This window comes from Myotis nattereri (genome assembly GCF_964212035.1).
Source record: "Myotis nattereri genome assembly, chromosome: 4".
NCBI lineage: Eukaryota > Metazoa > Chordata > Mammalia > Chiroptera > Vespertilionidae > Myotis > Myotis nattereri.
The window spans coordinates 41,151,092-41,169,476 of record NC_138079.1 but is presented as its reverse complement, the minus strand read 5'-3'; the positions used below and the strand labels follow the sequence as shown (position 1 = coordinate 41,169,476).

At 39.2% G+C, this 18,385-nt stretch overlaps 1 protein-coding gene across 2 annotated transcripts in view; it reads right to left on the bottom strand.

Moving 5' to 3' along the window:
• Window positions 1-18,385, bottom strand: part of AGGF1 (angiogenic factor with G-patch and FHA domains 1) — a 62,371-nt gene that overhangs the window by 31,662 nt on the left and 12,324 nt on the right. For both annotated transcript variants that reach the window (XM_081090169.1, XM_081090168.1), the window contains exons 6-11: window positions 15,779-16,109; window positions 14,819-14,930; window positions 12,962-13,013; window positions 6,389-6,490; window positions 5,184-5,349; window positions 3,095-3,177 (exon numbers count right to left, since the gene is read on the bottom strand). In XM_081090169.1, coding sequence (XP_080946295.1) covers window positions 3,095-3,177; window positions 5,184-5,349; window positions 6,389-6,490; window positions 12,962-13,013; window positions 14,819-14,930; window positions 15,779-16,109 — 846 coding nt within the window. The remainder of the gene's footprint in view (window positions 1-3,094; window positions 3,178-5,183; window positions 5,350-6,388; window positions 6,491-12,961; window positions 13,014-14,818; window positions 14,931-15,778; window positions 16,110-18,385) is intronic.

The following is an 18,385-nucleotide window of genomic DNA, read 5'->3' as shown; positions in this document are numbered from 1 at the left end:
GCTTGGAGCTTCAGAGAAGGCTTCTCTCCACCCTTTGTTATTACTTGTTGGTCTTTATGAAAAAGTACGACATTCATCCAGAGTTGCTAAGGGCTGCTAGAGCAATTCAAGGAAAGTACCACAGAAGTTTTTACCTAATTTTGCTTGTAATCAGAGAAGCAAAACGGAACCACTGATCTCAATGGGCTTTTCTCCAAAAGATGATTCAGAAATTGAGTTAAAATTTATTTATTTATATTTTTGTTAATCCTCACCTGAGGATATTTTTTCCATTGAGTTATTTAGGGAGAGTGGAAGAGAGAGGGAAAGACAAAGAGAAACATCGATGTGAGAGACACACATTGATTGGTAGCCTCCTGAACGAGCCTCGACCAGGTCCTGGGCAGGGGAGAAGGCCGCAACCCAGGTACATGCCCTTGACTGGAATCAACTCGGAACCCTTTGGTCTGCAGGCCGATGCTCTATCCACTAAGCCAAACCAGCTACGGCGAGTTAAAATTTTTGAGAAAACATTTTATTCCCTCCTTATATATCTTTTATTTTACTCCCAAATTAGTTCCCTGACATTTTTTTTTCTATTATGATTTCCGTCCCTTAGCACAAAAGTAACAAAAAAATAAAATTTTGCAGTACATATATTATTTTGGAGCGTCTTTCCCACATCTTCATGAAGTGTAAAAAGCACTGGACAAATACACTAATTTAGACCTAGGTCAGTGAGCTGGGCGTGTCAGCATTTTGAAAAACCCTACCTTAACTCTGGTGCCGTGTCACATATAGAAGTTTTATATTTACAACCATAGTAAAACAAAGATTTATATTTTTGATATTTATTTTATATATTTAAATGCCATTTAAAAAAGAAAAATCAACCAAAAAAATGAGTTCGCGTGTCACCTCTGGCACGCATGTCATAGGTTCGCTGTCACTGACCTAGATTCTGTACCTAGCTCTATCACTTAGTAACTGAGTGACCCTTAGCTTTAGTTTCTCAAATGCAAACTGAAAATAGTACCTTCCTGGTCTACTTACAGGATTAACGGCAATACTTTTTACAGCAGCGGGGGACAGCCTTATTGAGGTATATTAACATACAATAAAATACACATAAAGTGTACACTTAGACACTTTTGAGATGTGTCTATACCTATGAAACCATCACCCCAATCAATAAACAAATCCATCTCCCACAAAAGTGTCCTTGTCCTTTTTTGTAATCTATCCCTCAAATCCTCCCTGCGCATTCTTCTTCTCCTGTATTCAGGCAACCAGGCAATCTTTCTATCACATGTAAGTTTGTTTTCCTACAATTTTATGTAAATAGACTAGAGGCCCGGCGCATGAAATTCGTGTGTGTGGGGGGGTCCCCTCAGCCCAGCCTGCACCCTCTCCAATCTGGGACCCCTCAGGGGATGTCCGACTGCCAGTTTAGGCCCAATCCCGGACCACTGGCTCCTAATTGCTCACCTGCCTGCCTGCCTGGTTGCCCCTAACTGCCCACGCCCCACCGGCCTGATCATCCCTAACTCCCCTTCCCCCCCACCGCAGGCCTTGTCGCCCCTAACTGCCCCTGCTGCCAGCAAGATCACTCCCAACTGCTCCCCCTGCCAGCCTGGTCGCCCCTCATGGCCCCCACTGGCCTGGTCACCCCACGCAGCCTGCTGTTCAGTCATTTGGTCAACCCTCACTAACCCCCCTGCCAGCCTGGTCGTAGGCAGCCATTTTGTGAGGGTGTGATGGTCAATTTGCATATTACCTCTTTATTATATAGGAAGTATATACTATGTACTCTTGTCTAGCTTCTTTCACTCAGCATAATTGAGATTCATCCATATTGCAGCCCGTATCAATAGCTCATGCTTTTTTATTGCTAAATAGTATTTGACCACAGAGGTATATACCACAGTTTATTTATCCATTCATAATGAGCACATAAATTTTTTCCAGTTTTGGCTATTAGAAAAATTGCTGCTATGAACATTTGTTTACTAGTTTTTATATGAGCATATGCTTTCATTTCTCTTGGCTAAATACCTTGGATTAGAGTGGTGAGTTCCTATTCCTCTATATGCCTACCAACACTTGTTACGGTCAGTCTTTTTAATTGTCTTTAATTTGCATTTCCTAATGACTACTGATACAGAACATCTTTTCATGTGTTTGACATCTGTACATCAGCTGGAAGTATCTATTCAAATCTTTTGCTCATTTTTTAATTGACTTGTTTTTACTGCATTTTGAGAGTTCATTATGAATTCTAGATATAAGATGTATGATTATTTTCAGATTGATTTGCAAATATTTTTCCCAGTTTGTGGCTTATCTTTTCATCCTTTTAACAGTGTCTTTGGAGAAACAGTATTAGAGGAAGTGCAATTTATTAATATGCTCTTTTATGAACTGTGCTTTCAGTGTTAGATATATAAAAAAGTCTTTGCCTAAAAGGTTTGCTTAGAAAAGTTTTATAGTTTTAGATTTTAAATTCATAACTATGATCCATTTTGAATTCATTTATATATTATGTGGGGTGAATCAAAGTTCTTTTTGTTATTTTTGCAAAAGGTAATTAAATTATTCATTTAAAAAAACCACCCCTTCTCCACCAAATTGCTTCACACCTTTGCTGAAATCACACACACCTGTCTATCTATATGGATTTATTTCTGGATTCATTATTCTATTTCCCTGACTTGTTTATCCTTATGCCAATACTATACTGTATTACTGTAATTTATAACAAGTCTTGAAATCAGGCAGCATTAGTCCTTCAACTATGTTCTTTGATGGTAACATTTGAATGCAAGTTTTTAAAACCAGAAATGGCTATCAAAATGTAGGGAAGAAAATGGAGACATATGTAATACTTTAAACAATAAAGAATTTAAATTTTTAAAAATGTAGGGTACTATTATCCTCTTTCTACTTCAACCTCAACAGTTGTTAAGATAACAACAGTAAACAACTAAAAGAAATTATATAAACTTCAAAATCATTCTAAATAACTATTTTTATATATATTAAAGTGGACTATGCATATCTAAAGGCATTTTTATTCAAAATCAGGTACACATATAATAATACTTAACATCCTTACCCGTAAACCATATTTTACTCGTATTTTCTTTAACTCTTTTCTCCTTTCCAACTCTTTCTCTTCCTTGCTTAGTGTTGGACCAACTAAAAGGAAAAAGTGAGTCTGATTTAAAAAGAAAAACTCACTAAAGCTGACAGATTTTATATAAAAGTCATATTTAATAATTAAAAACTAATTAATAATATTCTCATCCCATCTATAAATTAATCAAAAGTGCAAATAAACATTAATATAAAGAAATCTTGAGTTGTGATGATGTCCTTTCAACATTTTGGTAATTAAATCTACTTGGAAAATAAACCAAAATCCAAAGATTATAGGAATGTAATAGTATAGATAACAAAAGAAACACCAAACACTAAGATTCTTAAATACTGTGACTTTTCCAAAGAAACGCAGGCATGTGCAAAAGAAAAACCACAGACCCCAAGATTTATATTACTTTGTAAAGTGTCATACTTATTTTCATGATCTAGCAGCAGAAAACAAAAATATACAATGACCATGTAAAATTGATATTTAGGGGGGAAAGTGATATGAAAAAAATTTGTTCTTACTAGTTCAAGGTATCTATTTAAATTTTAAAAGCCTTAGATAAGTGAGTTTAAAGCAAAATAGCAACTTCCCACAGTGTTACTTTCTACAGAAAATCATGGTGTATACTTAGATGATACATCAACATAAACTATAGTAGGAAAGCGTATCAAACAATAACTCTTAACACACTGTATGCGGGAAAACGTGTTTACACGTTTTACGTATTTATACATTCTACCAGTGTAGTAGAGTGCGGGACACGTATTAATACGTTTTTTATAGACTAGCGGTAGAATGTGGGTAATGTATAAATACGTAAACTAAAGTTATAGTAATTTTACTAAACGTTGCCATTTGCGCAAAAAATTAGCAAAAATGGCCCGCGCCACCTGTTAGCGCGCGATAAAAACTACCCGCAAACAATGTGTTAATATCTTGACCTATTATTTTCTACTAGAGGCCCAATGCACGAAATTCATGCAAGGGTCTTGGCCCCAACCCCACCCATCACCACCACAGCCGGGGCCTCTGCTGTGGCTTTTTCTGGAAGGAAGGACATCCGGTCTAACTAGCATATTACACTTTTATTATTATAACTAGAGGCCCGATGCACGAAGATTCATGCAAGAATGGGCTTTCCTTCCCCTGGCTGCTGGCACCACCTTCGCACCGGCCCAGAGCTGCCTTTCCGCCTTCCCAGAGGCCTGGAGTGGCTGGGGCGGTGCACAACACCTGCGTCGTCACCATGGCAACACTGCAAGCATTCCACCCTGCCCCCGGCCACTCAGCCCCTGAGTATGTAAATTAGCCTGCCATCTTTGCTGGGTTGATTTGCATACTCACTCCTGATTGGCTGGTGGGTGTCGTGAGGTACAGTCAATTTGCATCTTTCTCTTTTTTGTAGATAGTTACTATTATATGACAGAGTTTAACTGTGGATGACTTTTTCATATCAGTAAATAAATGTTAAAAGAAAACCAATCTTTATTATAGTTGTGTCACAATTACTCTTTTGAAGAATACATAGCTGCTTCAAAAGCCTAAACTAGATTAGCAAAGACAGAGCTAATGATTACCTCCTAGTCAGAAAGTAACCTAATGCTATAAAATAGCTATTACACAGAAAAATCAACTACAATCATAACAGACTAGCCTAGTTCTCAAATTTTAAATACATGTCATTTCTTAGTCTCATTTGACAATATTTATTGAAATATAAATTATCTCGCCTTAGCCAGTGTGGCTCAGTTGATTGGAGCATTGTCCTGACCAAAAGATGGAAGGTTCAATCCTCAGTCAGGGAGAGTTCAGGAGGCAACCAATGGACGTTTCTCTCTCTCTCGTTGATATTTCTCTTTTTCTCTTCCTCTTTCCCTCTCCCTCCCTCCTTTTCTCCCTTCCTTTCTCCCTTCCTCTCTCTAAAATCAGTAATATATATAAATTCTCTCAACACAGTATTATGTCAAGATATGAAGCTCGTAGCCAACTGATACATATTTAGCACACTCCAGTGAATTTGAAAGTTATGCACATTAAAAATAGTTTCACATACCAAAAGATTCATCTTTCTTATCAAGACGAAGGTGAGCTCTAACCTGCCCTGGTTCGCAGCCATCACAGGTATCACTGCCAGGGTGAATGTGAAAGGACAACACAGTCTCTCCAATTTTCACTTCATCTCCATGCTCAAGTACATAAGGGTCACATTTAGTTTTAGGCTGAAGGGAAAAATTACAAAACAGAAATCCAAAACAGTTACATATGATTATTTTATGTCAAATGGAAGTAATGTTTGATTATAACAAAAATATTTTTGAGATGGTTCTCAATGAGACAGGCACACATATGCACACACATTTCCACAACTTGAGGATGATCCATAATGTTCTACTAGTGGAGAAGGTAACACAATCTCCTATCTCCATGCCCAATCCTATCAGAGAAATACCCACCCAAACTTTAAACAATCTAGTACCAAAACGAATAATTCTGGTAAAAAGGACTAAGTGTTCAGGGGATAAGTGCATCATTATTCTTCTTCCTCTTGACAATTTCATTTTTTAAGAATACGTCCTCCCTTCCAGTGCCAAGCACTCTGCTACATGTTGAAGATAGAAGAATTAATTGGATAGACATAGCTGCTACCTTCAAGGAATTTAAAGTTTAGCAATACTTTCATTAAAATAAAATTTTAAAAACACAAAAAAGGACCCCTAAAGCAGCTATAAAGACATTTACTCTGAATAGCTTTAAAAATGCATTTATCTCGCCCCGCCAGTGTGGCTCAGTGTTTGAGCATCTACCTATGAACCATGAGGTCAGGTTCAAGTCTAAATCAGGGTACATGCTGAGGTTGCAGGCTCAATCCCCAGTAAGGGGCTTGCAGGAGGCAGTGACAGATGATTTTCTCTCATCATTGATGTTTCTATCTCTCCCTCTCCCTTCTCTGAAACAATAAAAATGTATTTTTAAAAATGCATTTATCTCTTAAAGACAAGGCATAGATACATAATTAGAAGTCAAAACTCAATAGTCAAGTATTAAATTATATCCTTCTTCAACCCTTTTTCAGAATTCCCTTCCATGTAACATATTTGGACTTGAACACTGACCTAACCAAATGATATATATAATAACTATGGCCTTCAGGAATAAAAAATTTCAGTTCATTTTTTAAAAATAATGTGCAAGTAATTTTTATATATATATATGTATTCACACACATACACACACACACACACACACACACACACTCACCTGAAGAATCTGTTTTCCATTAACAACTGTACCATTTTGACTGCCTTGATCCACAAGGACATAACTTTGTAAGTCATGGTCAAAATAAATTTCTGCATGAAACTTAAAAAAGAAACAAGATAATTATAAAATAGTATACTTTTTTAAAACCATAGATAACAATTTCTCTATGATAAGACGCAATGGAGTTTAGGCCCTGATAATTTAACTTTTATTATTTTTAATACTTTTTCTGAATACAAAACTATTATGATGCTTCTGGTAGAAATGTGGAGGCTCCAGATGAAAAAGTCACCTATAATTCTACCTATAACTATCAATAATTCAGTGTGTCCTACCTTTCCTACTTCTAAAATATAGTTGAGACTATACCATATAAACAATTTGAAATTATTTTTTTACCAAATTAAGTACTTGTCTATATCATTAAAAGTTCTAAATTCAAAAGGTGATTTGAAACATTCAAAGTCAACTTCTCAGAGAAGTTTTCCAGTTTTTAATATTCAGGACTAATTACTCTATTCTTGCTCCACAGCACTTTGTTTATCTAATATTTATGAAGTTACATGAATATGTGAATGTCATTATACTGCTTACAATTACTGCTTACATTAGTTTACATTTTTGCTTGCCTCTCAGTATATATCACAGTGCCTCATATATATGAATACTGAATATGTATTCAATACATGTCTCTTTAAGTGGATAAAGAGCTGCAGAAATAGTTAATTAAAAATGTCATACACAATACAATACAATACGGTAGGAATGTAAAATGGTGCAGCTGCTTTGAAGGGGTCTGGCAGTTCCTCAAAAAGTTAAACTGAGTTACCATACAACCCAACAATTCTACTCATAGGTCTGTATCAAGAGAAAACCATACATCCAAACAAAAACTTGTACATGAATGTTCATAGCAGCATTATTCTTAACCATCTATAGACACAAGCAGTGGACCTTTTTTAATTGAATTCAAAATATCATGGCAGTTGACTGGTAAATAGCCAAAAAGTAGAAACAATTCAAATGCCCATCAATTGATGAATAATACAATGTAGTATATCCATACAATGGAATATTATTTGGCAATAAAAAGAAATGAAGTACTGACATATGCTACAACATGGATGGATCTTGAAGACATGCTAAGTAAAAAAGCTAGTTACAAAAGATTACATGTTATACAGTTCCATTTACATAAAATAGACAGAAAAGGCAAATCCATAGAGACAAGACTGGTGGTTGCATAGGGCTGTGGAGGTTGGAAAGAAATGAGTGATTACTATTGACTTTGTTTCTTTTTCTGGTGATGAAAATATTCTGAAATTGATGTGATGATTGCAGAACTCTGTGAATACACTAAAAAACCTCTGAATTATATACTTCCATTGGGCAAATTGTATCTTATATAATGAAGAGGTGATATGTAAATTGACCATCACCCCAACACACAAGATGGCCGCCCCCAGGTGGTCAAAGATGGCCTGCAGGGGAGGGCAGTTGGGGGCGACCAGGCCTGCAGGGGAGGGCAGTTGGGAGGGACCAGGCCAGCAGGAGAGGGCAGTTAGGGGTGACCAGGCTGGCAGGCAGAAGTGGTTAGGGACAATCAGGCAGGCAGGCAAGCAGGTGAGCGGTTGTAAGCCAGCAGTCCTGGATTGTGAGAGGGATGTCTGACTGCCTGTTTAGACCCAGCCCCAGTGGGATCGGGCCTAAATGGGCAGTCGGACATCCCTCAAGGGGTCCCAGATTGGAGAGCGAACAGGCTGAGCTGAGACAACGCCACCCCCCCCCCCCCGTGCACGAATTTCGTGCACTGGGCCTCTAGTATGGTGTATAAACTATATCACAATAAGGTTATTTTTTAAAAATTTCATGAACATGTTTCAAACACACAAAAGAATATATTGAACTTATCTACCTGTAACCCAGCTTTAATAAATTTTTCCATATTTGCCTCAGGTTTTTAAAATAAATTATCCATCGATGTATACCTCACTCCATCTATCCCCCACCCTTCCTTTTCAGAGGTTCGATGTTTAATCACTAGAGGCCAGGTACATGAAATCCATGCACGGGTAGGGTCCCTAGACCTGGCCAGCAATCATGGCAGATAGGGGTCTTCTGGCTGCTGGCCGGGGCCTCCCTTCCCCAGCTGCCAGCTGAACTCCTGATCAAACTCCTGAGGGGGCACTGCATATTAGCCTTTTATATATATATATAGACTAGAGGCCCGATGCACGAAATTTGTGCAAAGGGCTCGGCCCTCGCAGCTGTAGCAGCTTGCCTTGGCCCTCGCAGCCCAGGCTACGTCCAGAAGGACGTTTGGAAGGTTGTTCGACTGTCCTGTCTAATTAGCATATTGTGCTTTTATTATTATAGACTAGAGGCCCGGTGGACAAAAATTTGTGCACTCGAGGGGGAGGGGGGATTCCTCAGCCTGGCCTGTGCCCTCTCACAGTCTGGGACCCCTTGGGAGATAACGGCCTGCTGGCTAAGGCCTGCTCCCGGGTGGCAGAGGGCAGGCCCAATCCCTAGGTGCAGCCTCTGGTCGGGCTCAGAGCAGGGCCGATTGGGGAGTTGGGGCGCCGCCCCGTCATGCACAGAGCAGGGCAGATTGGGAGGTTGCAATGCCACCCTCAGTCACGCTGAGGGTAGGGCCGATTGGAGGGTTGGGGCACCGCCCCGTCACATCAAGGCAGGGTCGATGGGGAGGTTGCAGCGCCACCCCCTGTCACACACAGAGCAGGGCCAATCAGGGGGTTGGGGCGCTCTCCCCTGTCACACACAGAGCAGGGCCCATCAGGGGGGTTGGGGCTCCGTACCCTGTCACCCACAGAGAAGGGCCGATCAGGAGGATGGGGCGCCGCCACTGTCATACTCAGGGCAGGGCCGATGGGGAGGTTATGGCTCTATCCCATCACACACAGAGCAGGGCCCGTGGGGGGGCGGGGTTGGGGCGCCGCCCTCTATCACCCACAGAGCAAGGCCGATCAGGGGGTTGGGGCGCCGCCACTCTCACACTCAGGGCAGGGCCAATGGGGAGATTATGGCTCTACCCTGTCACACACAGAGCAGGGCCCGTGGGGGGGTTGGGGGGGTGGGGCACCGCACCGTCACACATAGAGCAGGGCCGATCAGGGGGTTGGGGCGCCACACCCTGTCACACACAGAGCTGCAGGGCAATCAGGGGGTTGGGGAGCTCCCCCCTATCAGGCACAGAGCAGGGCTGATCAGTGGGTTGGGGCGCCTTCCCGTCACGAACAGAGCAGGTCGATAAGGAGGTTGTGGCCCCGCCCCCTGTCACACACAGAGCCGCAGGGCGATCAGGGTGATCCCCTGTCACGCTGATCCCGGTGCCGGCAGGCCTCGTGGCTTCGCTGATCCCGGTGCTGGGAGGCATAATACCCTTTTACTATATAGGACAGAGGCCTGGTGCATGGGTGGGGCTGGCTGGTTTGCCCTGAAGGGTGTCCTGGATCAGGGTGGGGGTCCCCACTGGGGTGCCTGGCCAGCCTGGGTGAGGGGATGATGGCTGTTTGCAGCTGGTCACACACCCTTCAGGGTGGGGGTCCCCACTGGGATGCCTGGCCAGCCTGGATGAGGGGATGATGGCTGTTTGCAGCTGGTCACACACCCTTCAGGGTGCGGGTCCCCACTGGGGTGCCTGGCCAGTCTGGGTGCGGGGCTGAGGGCTGTTTTCAGGCTGGCGGGTGACTGAAGCTCCCAACTGCTCCTTTTTTTCTTCTTCTTTTTTTTTTATTCTGGGCCAGCTTTAGCTCTGGCTCCAGCTCTGAGGCCTCTGCTGCTGAAAGCAGGTATCTGGTTTGTTTGGGTTCTATAATCGAAACAATGTATAACTCCAGCTCTGAGATCCCCGGCTCGCTGAAAGCAGGTTTCTGGGGTTTTATTTAGCTTCTATATTTGTTACAATGTTTCAAACTGCAAGCTCAGATGCCGGGAAGGCAGGCGGGGAACGTTGGAGTCCTCCGTCACTGAAGCAAGCAAGCCTCATGTTCGCTTCCAGCTGCCTGGCTGCCAGCCGCCATCTTGGCTGGCAGTTAATTTGCATATCACCCTGATTAGCCAATGGGAAGGGTAGCGGTCGTACGCTAATTACCATGTTTCTCTTTTATTAGATAGGATGACACATCTCATTACAATTTTACCACATATCTATGTATCCATAAACAATACATGTTTATTTGCCTAGTTCAGAACTTGATATGAGAGTCATACTGTATGAATTTTTAATTGAGATGTAATTTATATACAGGAAATGCATAGGCCTTAAATGTATAGGCCGATGAGTTCTGGCAAATGTATGCTACTGTACATATTTCTTTTATTTTTGCCTCTTTGGTTAAATATTAGGTTATAAGGTACATCCAGGTGTTGTGCACAGTTGTACCACTGTGCTGAATGGTAATCGATTGTATAAACGCACCACAATCTACATATTCTTCTGATAATGGATATCCAAGTTTCCCCTAAGGTTAAAAATTTCTTTAAGTGTTTCTATGAACATTCTTGTACATTAAATATTCTTGTGGACAATACAAGTGTTTCTCTGGAGTATACACTTAGGAATAAAATTACTAAGCAATAGTATATGCAAATCTTAAACTTTATTAAATACTGCCATACTGTTTTCCAAAGTGGTTGTACCAATTTATATTCCCATCAGCAGCCAATAAGAATTCTTGTTGTTCTAATAGACTTAACACTTGGTATTGTCAGAATTTTGTTTTTCCAAGCATAATAGGTGTGGAATTAAATCTCATCACTGTAATTTAAATTTGCACATCCCTGATTACTACTGAAGTTGAAACCTTTTCTTATACTTATTAACCATATGGGTTTCCTATTCTGTAAATTTCCTCTACATGCCCTTCATATGTTTTATTCAGTTGGGTTGTTTAGATAATAAGTATATCAAAGAATTTAAATATTTTCAAGTCTCCTGACTTGGAACCTTATTCCAAAAAGCTGTTCTAAATTATGCTCCCAATAGGAGTGATATTTAATAAATATGATGAATGAAAACAGACATCTTGGCTTCATTTGTATTTCGTAAATTATGAGAAAAATTTGTTTTCATAGAATAACCATGATATTCTCTCTACTGTGAATTGTTTATGTGCTTTAATTATCTATTGGTATCATAGTGGGGTTTTAAAGTGAATTTGTATGAACATTTAAAATGTAAAGGAGATATATTTTGTCATATTTTTCTGACTATCCTAGTTTGCCTTTTAAATTTGTTTCTTAATATATAAAGAACTTCAAACCTAAATTACTTAAAATTGTCCTGTCATCTATGATTTTTCCCCCTTTTCTTTTAACTTATGAAATCTTTTATCCAGTGGTAAAATACTTGTTTCTGTTTTTTTCCCTAATAGTAATACAAAGTGCGTATGTTTGTGTTTGTGTGTGTGTGTGTGTGTGTGTGTGTGTGTGTGTGTGTAGCGGGGGGGGGGGGGGGTTGGGGGGGGAGGATTTAATTTTTTTATCTACCTGGATATGTGTGATATAATATATATTGTCAAACTTATTTCATAGTTAACAGATTATTTACCCCACCAGTGGACATGTTAGTTTAAAAGAAAGAAAGAAAAGGCAGAAATGCCACCACTGAAAAACCTGTGTTTTTAGATTGGCATGGGGGAAAGAGTTCTTTGCTATTTAAGTTACAGACTGGGTTTTCTTTGGGGGCAAAAGAATAAAGGTTCACAGGAAAGTTAAAAAGCAAGATAATTTGGTCAGAGTTAAGATTATGAGGATTTACTTCTCTCTGAATGAGTCCAAACACAGTAAAAATAACTGGACGTCCAAAGTAATTGTGAGAAATTTCATTCAAAAAAACAAAAATCATATAAAATATATACCTTAGACTCATATTATAATCCCATTAAATAGAAACAAAATGGGAATGATCAAAGGTCAAAAAAGAAAAACAAAAAAGGGGGAAAGATTATAGTCATAGAAGAGAGGAAGAAAAACAACAGAAAATACAGAACAAAAAAGATAAATATGAAATATAGACTCTCAGAAGCTATACCTTTTTGCTTTTTTACTTGTGATTTAAGTTGTAACTCTGTCCTTATTGTTTTGAAAACTCAACTGTTCTTTTTCCTGAAAGAAACCATTAGAGGCTCAACTAGGAAAGAATATATTGTTCCAGGGTTATAAAATACTCTGGACTCTAAATAAACATCAACTAAAAGTAGCCTGAATCTAGGTCTGGTTCATTTTTGAACTGTCATAATATCTAGCATATTTATCTCACTCAATAGATACCTGTTAAATTGGTATTACTTCATGTACCTAAATTAGTCCACATTTTCTCTACTCTTGCTCCAGATTTTTAAAAATCAAACATAATTTAGTTCATTCAAATTGTTGTTAATTTTTATTTTCTCAAGCAGTGGAACAAACAAATCTGCATTACTTTCATTAGCATTACTACATTGACTATTAACCTTTCTATTAAATGGGAAAAAGTAAGCTTTCTGCTATAATGATGACTTATAAAATTATATCAACGTGCTGTATTTGTAAAATCAAAGAGCTTACCTTACTGACACCAACTTCAGGGATTCGGAGAGTATGCTCCATATCTTTTTCTCTGCAGTTAAGAAACATGTCTTTAATAATTTATGGAGCATATGTAAATGCAGCACTTAGAGACATGAAAATAATTTTTAAAAATATTTTGTTTTAAAAGATAATGTTTAAAAAAAGATATACTAACTTCTGCACAGCAAAAGAAACCATCAACAAAACAAGAAAGCCCAATGAATGGGAGAACGTATTTGCCAATGCTATTTCAGATAAGGGTTTAATCTCCAACATTTACAGAAAACTCATATAATTTAACAAAAGGAAGATAAACAATCCAATCAAAAAATGGGCAAAGGACCAAAATAGACATTTTTCAAAAGAAGACATATAGAAAGCCAAGAGACATATGAAGACATGCTCAAAGTTACTAATTATCCGAGAGATGCAAATCAAAACAACAATGAGCTACCATCTCACACCTGTCAGAATGGCTATCATCAACAAATAAACAAACAACAAGTGCTGGTGAGGATGTGGAGAAAAAGGAACCCTCGTGCACTGCTGGTGGGAATGCAGACTGGTGTAGCTACTGTGGAGAACAGTATGGCGTTTCCTAAAAAAGTTAAAAATAGAACTCCCATTTGACCCAGTAATCCCAATTCTAGGAATATATCCCAAGAAACCAGAAACACCTATCAGAAAGGACATATGCACCCCTATGTTCATAGCAGCACAATTTACAATAGCTAAGATTTGGAAACAGCCTAAATGCCCATCAGCAGATGAGTGGATTAAAAAACTGTGGTACATCTACATGATGAAATACGACGCTGCTATAAAAAAGAAGGAACTCGTACCATTTGCAACAGCATGGATGGAACTGGAGAACATTATGCTAAGCGAAATAAGCCAGTTGGAGAAAGATAAATATCACATGATCTCACTCATATGTGGGATATAATGATCAACATAAACTGATGAACAAAAATAGATCCAGAGACAAGAGGCAAGGGGGGGGGGCATTAGAGACCAACCAAAGGACTTATATGCATGCATATTAGCATAACCAATGGACACAGACACTGGGGCAGTGGGGGCCTGACCTTTGGGGATGGGAGTGGCCGGGGTGGGGTGTCAATAGGGGAAAAAGGAGACACATGTAATACTTTAAACAACAAACAAACAAAAGATATGTTAAAATGCAAGTCTATCACACTAAGACCAGTTTCCTTAATCATACTCTAAATTTCCTACTTGAAAGGTTCCAGAAATACTTTTATTCTTTGATACATATATCCCAGGCTAATAAACATTCAGTGAGACAAAATATCCTTCATACTAAAGTCAATTATTTATTCCAGATCTATTGACTTGACTATGCTCCCATTTCTATTACTACATATAAAAGGTATGTACTATTCTCTAAGAATTTAAAATTAAGGTATTGCATAGAATCTGAATTAAGTAAGGATAGATTATTTTTCCAGTTAGAAAGAAAGGAAATTATCTTATTCATGATTAAAACCTACCTCTCTAGCAAGCTGATTATAAGGTACAAAGGGGTAAAGGAAAAGAAGCAGAGAAAGAGGCCAATACTGAGTGTAGGGAAGTAATTTAAACCTAAAAAAGGCAGTACAAAAGGTAAGAAGATTGACAAAAGTCTCTGTGAAAGGTATCATTGAGATTTTTATCTCTTTATATAGGCAGTCCACAACTGATTTCCAAAACCAAGTGACAAAGGTAAGTAAGTGCCAGTAATATTTTTTGGGTACCATGCACAAGTTCTCAAGTAACAAGTAACATGATAACTGCTCAAGAAATGTACAATCCACTAAAATAAGACAAATATAATAATATTAAACATTTTACCTTCCAATGGTAGCAGGGTTTACAGCTGTAATGATAAAAAGTGATCCTGTCTGCAACACTGGTGATCTAATAACAATTACTCTAATACAAGGGGGCCAAATTTTTTCCTCATCTGTCAAAGAAACAAGTGGGTAAATATTAACCAAATGCTATGGAAAAAAAATTAGACATGTCTAGGGATAGTAGGAGGTATCCATAAAATAAAAATTTATTAATCAAAAGTCTTAATTCTGCTTTAAACAACCTTCTTAAATCCTCGTACGTATATGACATATAATTAGTAAGGCTAAACACTGTTACCAATGTAAAGTGATCAAACTAAAGGTATTCAGCAAAGTCAGCATATATCACAATTGTAAAATAACTCTCTTTTAAGGTCTTGGAATTTAAAAATATCACAAACAAGTATGTTTATATTAAGTTAGAAGAATTGAGTCTACCCTTTTTTAAAATATAAGTAATTCCATTAAGAACAAAATAAACTCATATACCCTAATATGAAATCCTGGGTTTTAAAAGTATGTCTTTATATCCTCAAGTAAAAAAAATAGATTTATATAATACCTATATAGTTGAATTCATGGACTACATTTTTTAAAGGCAATTTGCTCTCCCCCTCTCAATTATAAAAGTGCGCTATAAATATCTAAACCACTAAAACAGACTTAATACATACTTTAGGATTAGGGCATAGGTAACTTGGTTTTGTGTTCTATTGACCAGGCCATTCAATGCAATGAAACTTAAGGTTCAAGTGTTAGTCATTTATTTACATTCTACTCCCTAAGAATAAGCAATGGTGGCCCACAAAATTTTCAATGATTTCATGAAAATAATCAATTTAAAACAATGTTTAATTTTTGGCAGATATATTATTCTAACATTTTTAACACTGTTGCTATGTTTACAATAACCAGACTGAGTTATTTGTGTGAAATTAAATAATAATTATTTACTCACCTTCATCCTCAGTATCTTCTGCAGTTACATTGTCTTCACTGGTAATGTCTTCATCATAACTGTCCTCAGTCTGAGAGTCTGTAATTTCACCTTCTTCTGGCTCACTATCAGTCTCTATGATTTTCTCATCTTTAAATGAAGTCGAATTATAGATGTTTTCATTAAGAGGAAATTCTATAGTCTTTCCGATAACTGGAACAGTGAATTCATGGGAACTATTTTTGTAATGAATGTCAACTTTGGCCTTCTTTTTCACATTTGCACAATCTTCTCCCTCACTGCAGTTTATATGTTCAACACTGGATGCTTTTTGATCTTCTGAATTCAAATCCTGGAAAAAGGTGGGTGGGGAGGATAATCTTAAACATGACCATCTTATAATGCTAAATGTTACAATGAATTAGTGAAGATATATGTACAATGAGATAACAATAGCTATTATCTGTACCCCTTTTTCTGCTCATGTTCCCTTTCTTGATTAAACTTATTACCATCCATTTAGCATCCAAAAAAAAAAATCTTAGTTATCTTTGACATCCCTTTAACCACCACATGAAATCAATTACCAAGTGATACAGACTATGCTTACAATTTATCCCAATTCTCTCTTCTTATCTATTTTCAACATCCTAACTGTCACATATTATTTGGACCAAGTGATAGTCTAGACCCGTGGTCGGCAAACTGCGGCTCGCAAGCCACATGCAGCTCTTTGGCCCCTTGAGTGTGGCTCTTCCTAAGCCTTAGGAGTACCCTAATTAAGCTAATAACAATATACCTACCTATATAGTTTAAGTTTAAAAAATTTGACTCTCAAAAGAAATTTCAGCCGAAACCGGTTTGGCTCAGTGGATGGAGCGTCGGCCTGCAGACTGAAGGGTCCCAGGTTCGATTCCGGTCAGGGGCATGTACCTGGGTTGCGGGCACATCCCCAGTGGGGGATGTGCAGGAGGCAGCTAATCGATGTTTCTCTCTCATCGATGTTTCTGACTCTCTCTCTCTCTCTCTTCCTCTCTGTAAAAAATCAATAAAATATATTTAAAAAAAAAAAAAAGAAATTTCAATCGTTGTACTGTTGATATTTGGCTCTGTTGACTAATGAGTTTGCCGACCACTGACTGGTCTAGACCAATGTTGTCCCAACAAAAAAATAATGCAAGCCATATTTATAATTAAAATTTTCTAATAGCCACATTAAAAAGGTAAAAAGAAGCAAGTGAAATTCATTTTAATACTTTATCTAACCTAGTATTTACAAAATATTAACATTTAATATATATTAACATTTAATCAATATAAAAACTACCCATGAAATATTTTACATAGGTTTTTTTGTACTATTTTCAAAATTGAATGTGGTTTATACTTACCAGCTATACTTCCAGTGCTCAATAGCCACATGTAGCTAGAGGCTACCTTACTGGACCAAGGCCTGGAGAATACATCTACCCTAAATTTTGTTTTGAACTTTTAACCAATTATCAAGTTACATAAAATACAGAGTTGGCTTTCATTACAGCAGGGATTTAAAAATCCAAATGTACCTAATGTAGCAGAATAGTTTTGCTAAAATTTAGCACTTGATAGCCCAGCCAGTGTGGGTCAGTGGTTGAGCGGTAAACCAAGAACCAAGAGATCACCAGTTACTAGTAGATTCCCAGTCAGGGCACATGCCTGGGTTGCAGGGCAATCCCAGTAGGGGGTGTGCAGGAGGCAGCTGATCAATGATGTTTCTCTCTCATCAATGTTTCTATCTCTCTATCCCTCTCCCTTCCTCTCTCTCTAAAAATAAAAGCATATTTTTTAAAAAATTAGCACTTTATAGAGTTGATTTGATAATACACAACAGCTTAATGTGCAGATTAGTTAGTTATATCCCTTTTATTCCAAAATTCCAAATTACCTAGCATAAGCCTTTTATAATTTACTAGGGGCCCAGTACACGAATTCGCGCACCTTGAAAGGAACTTGGGCTGCGAGCCTGCAGTGGGCACAGGAAGTCTCGGCCCATCCTCCACGCCCACACCCAGCCCTTCCTGCTGCAGCCCCTGGTCCCATCTGCCGGCATCCCCTCCCCTGCCACCATCGCTCCCACAAGCTGACGGCGCCAGCCCCACTCGCACCGCTGATGGTGTGGAGCGATTGGGGCCTGTGCTGTCAGCAGGTGCGAGCAGCAGCTGCTGTCCTGATCACCCCTCAGGAGCAGAGGGAGGTGGAGAAGCCCTCAGGGGTGATCGGGACCAGCAGCTGCTGCTCACACCCACTGATGGCGCCGAGTGATCAGGGCCGGCACCAGGCGTCGGCAGCGGGTGCAAGCGGCAGCTTTGGCACTGGCAGAGAGTGCGAGTGGGGCTGGCGCCAGAAGCAGGTGCAAGCACCGGGAGGGACCGTGGCACGCGGGAGCAAAGAGTTTTCGGTAACCACCAGAGGCTCGCCCCAATGACAGTGACCGAAGCCCTGCCTTGGTCGGGTGCCCCGGCTCACCTGCTCCACCATCCCGCCAAGGCCAACGCCGGCCATGTTCTGCATGCACCCCTTGGTGGTCAGCACACGTCATAGCGACTGGTTGTTTGGCTGTTCCATATTTGGTCTATTTGCATATTAGGG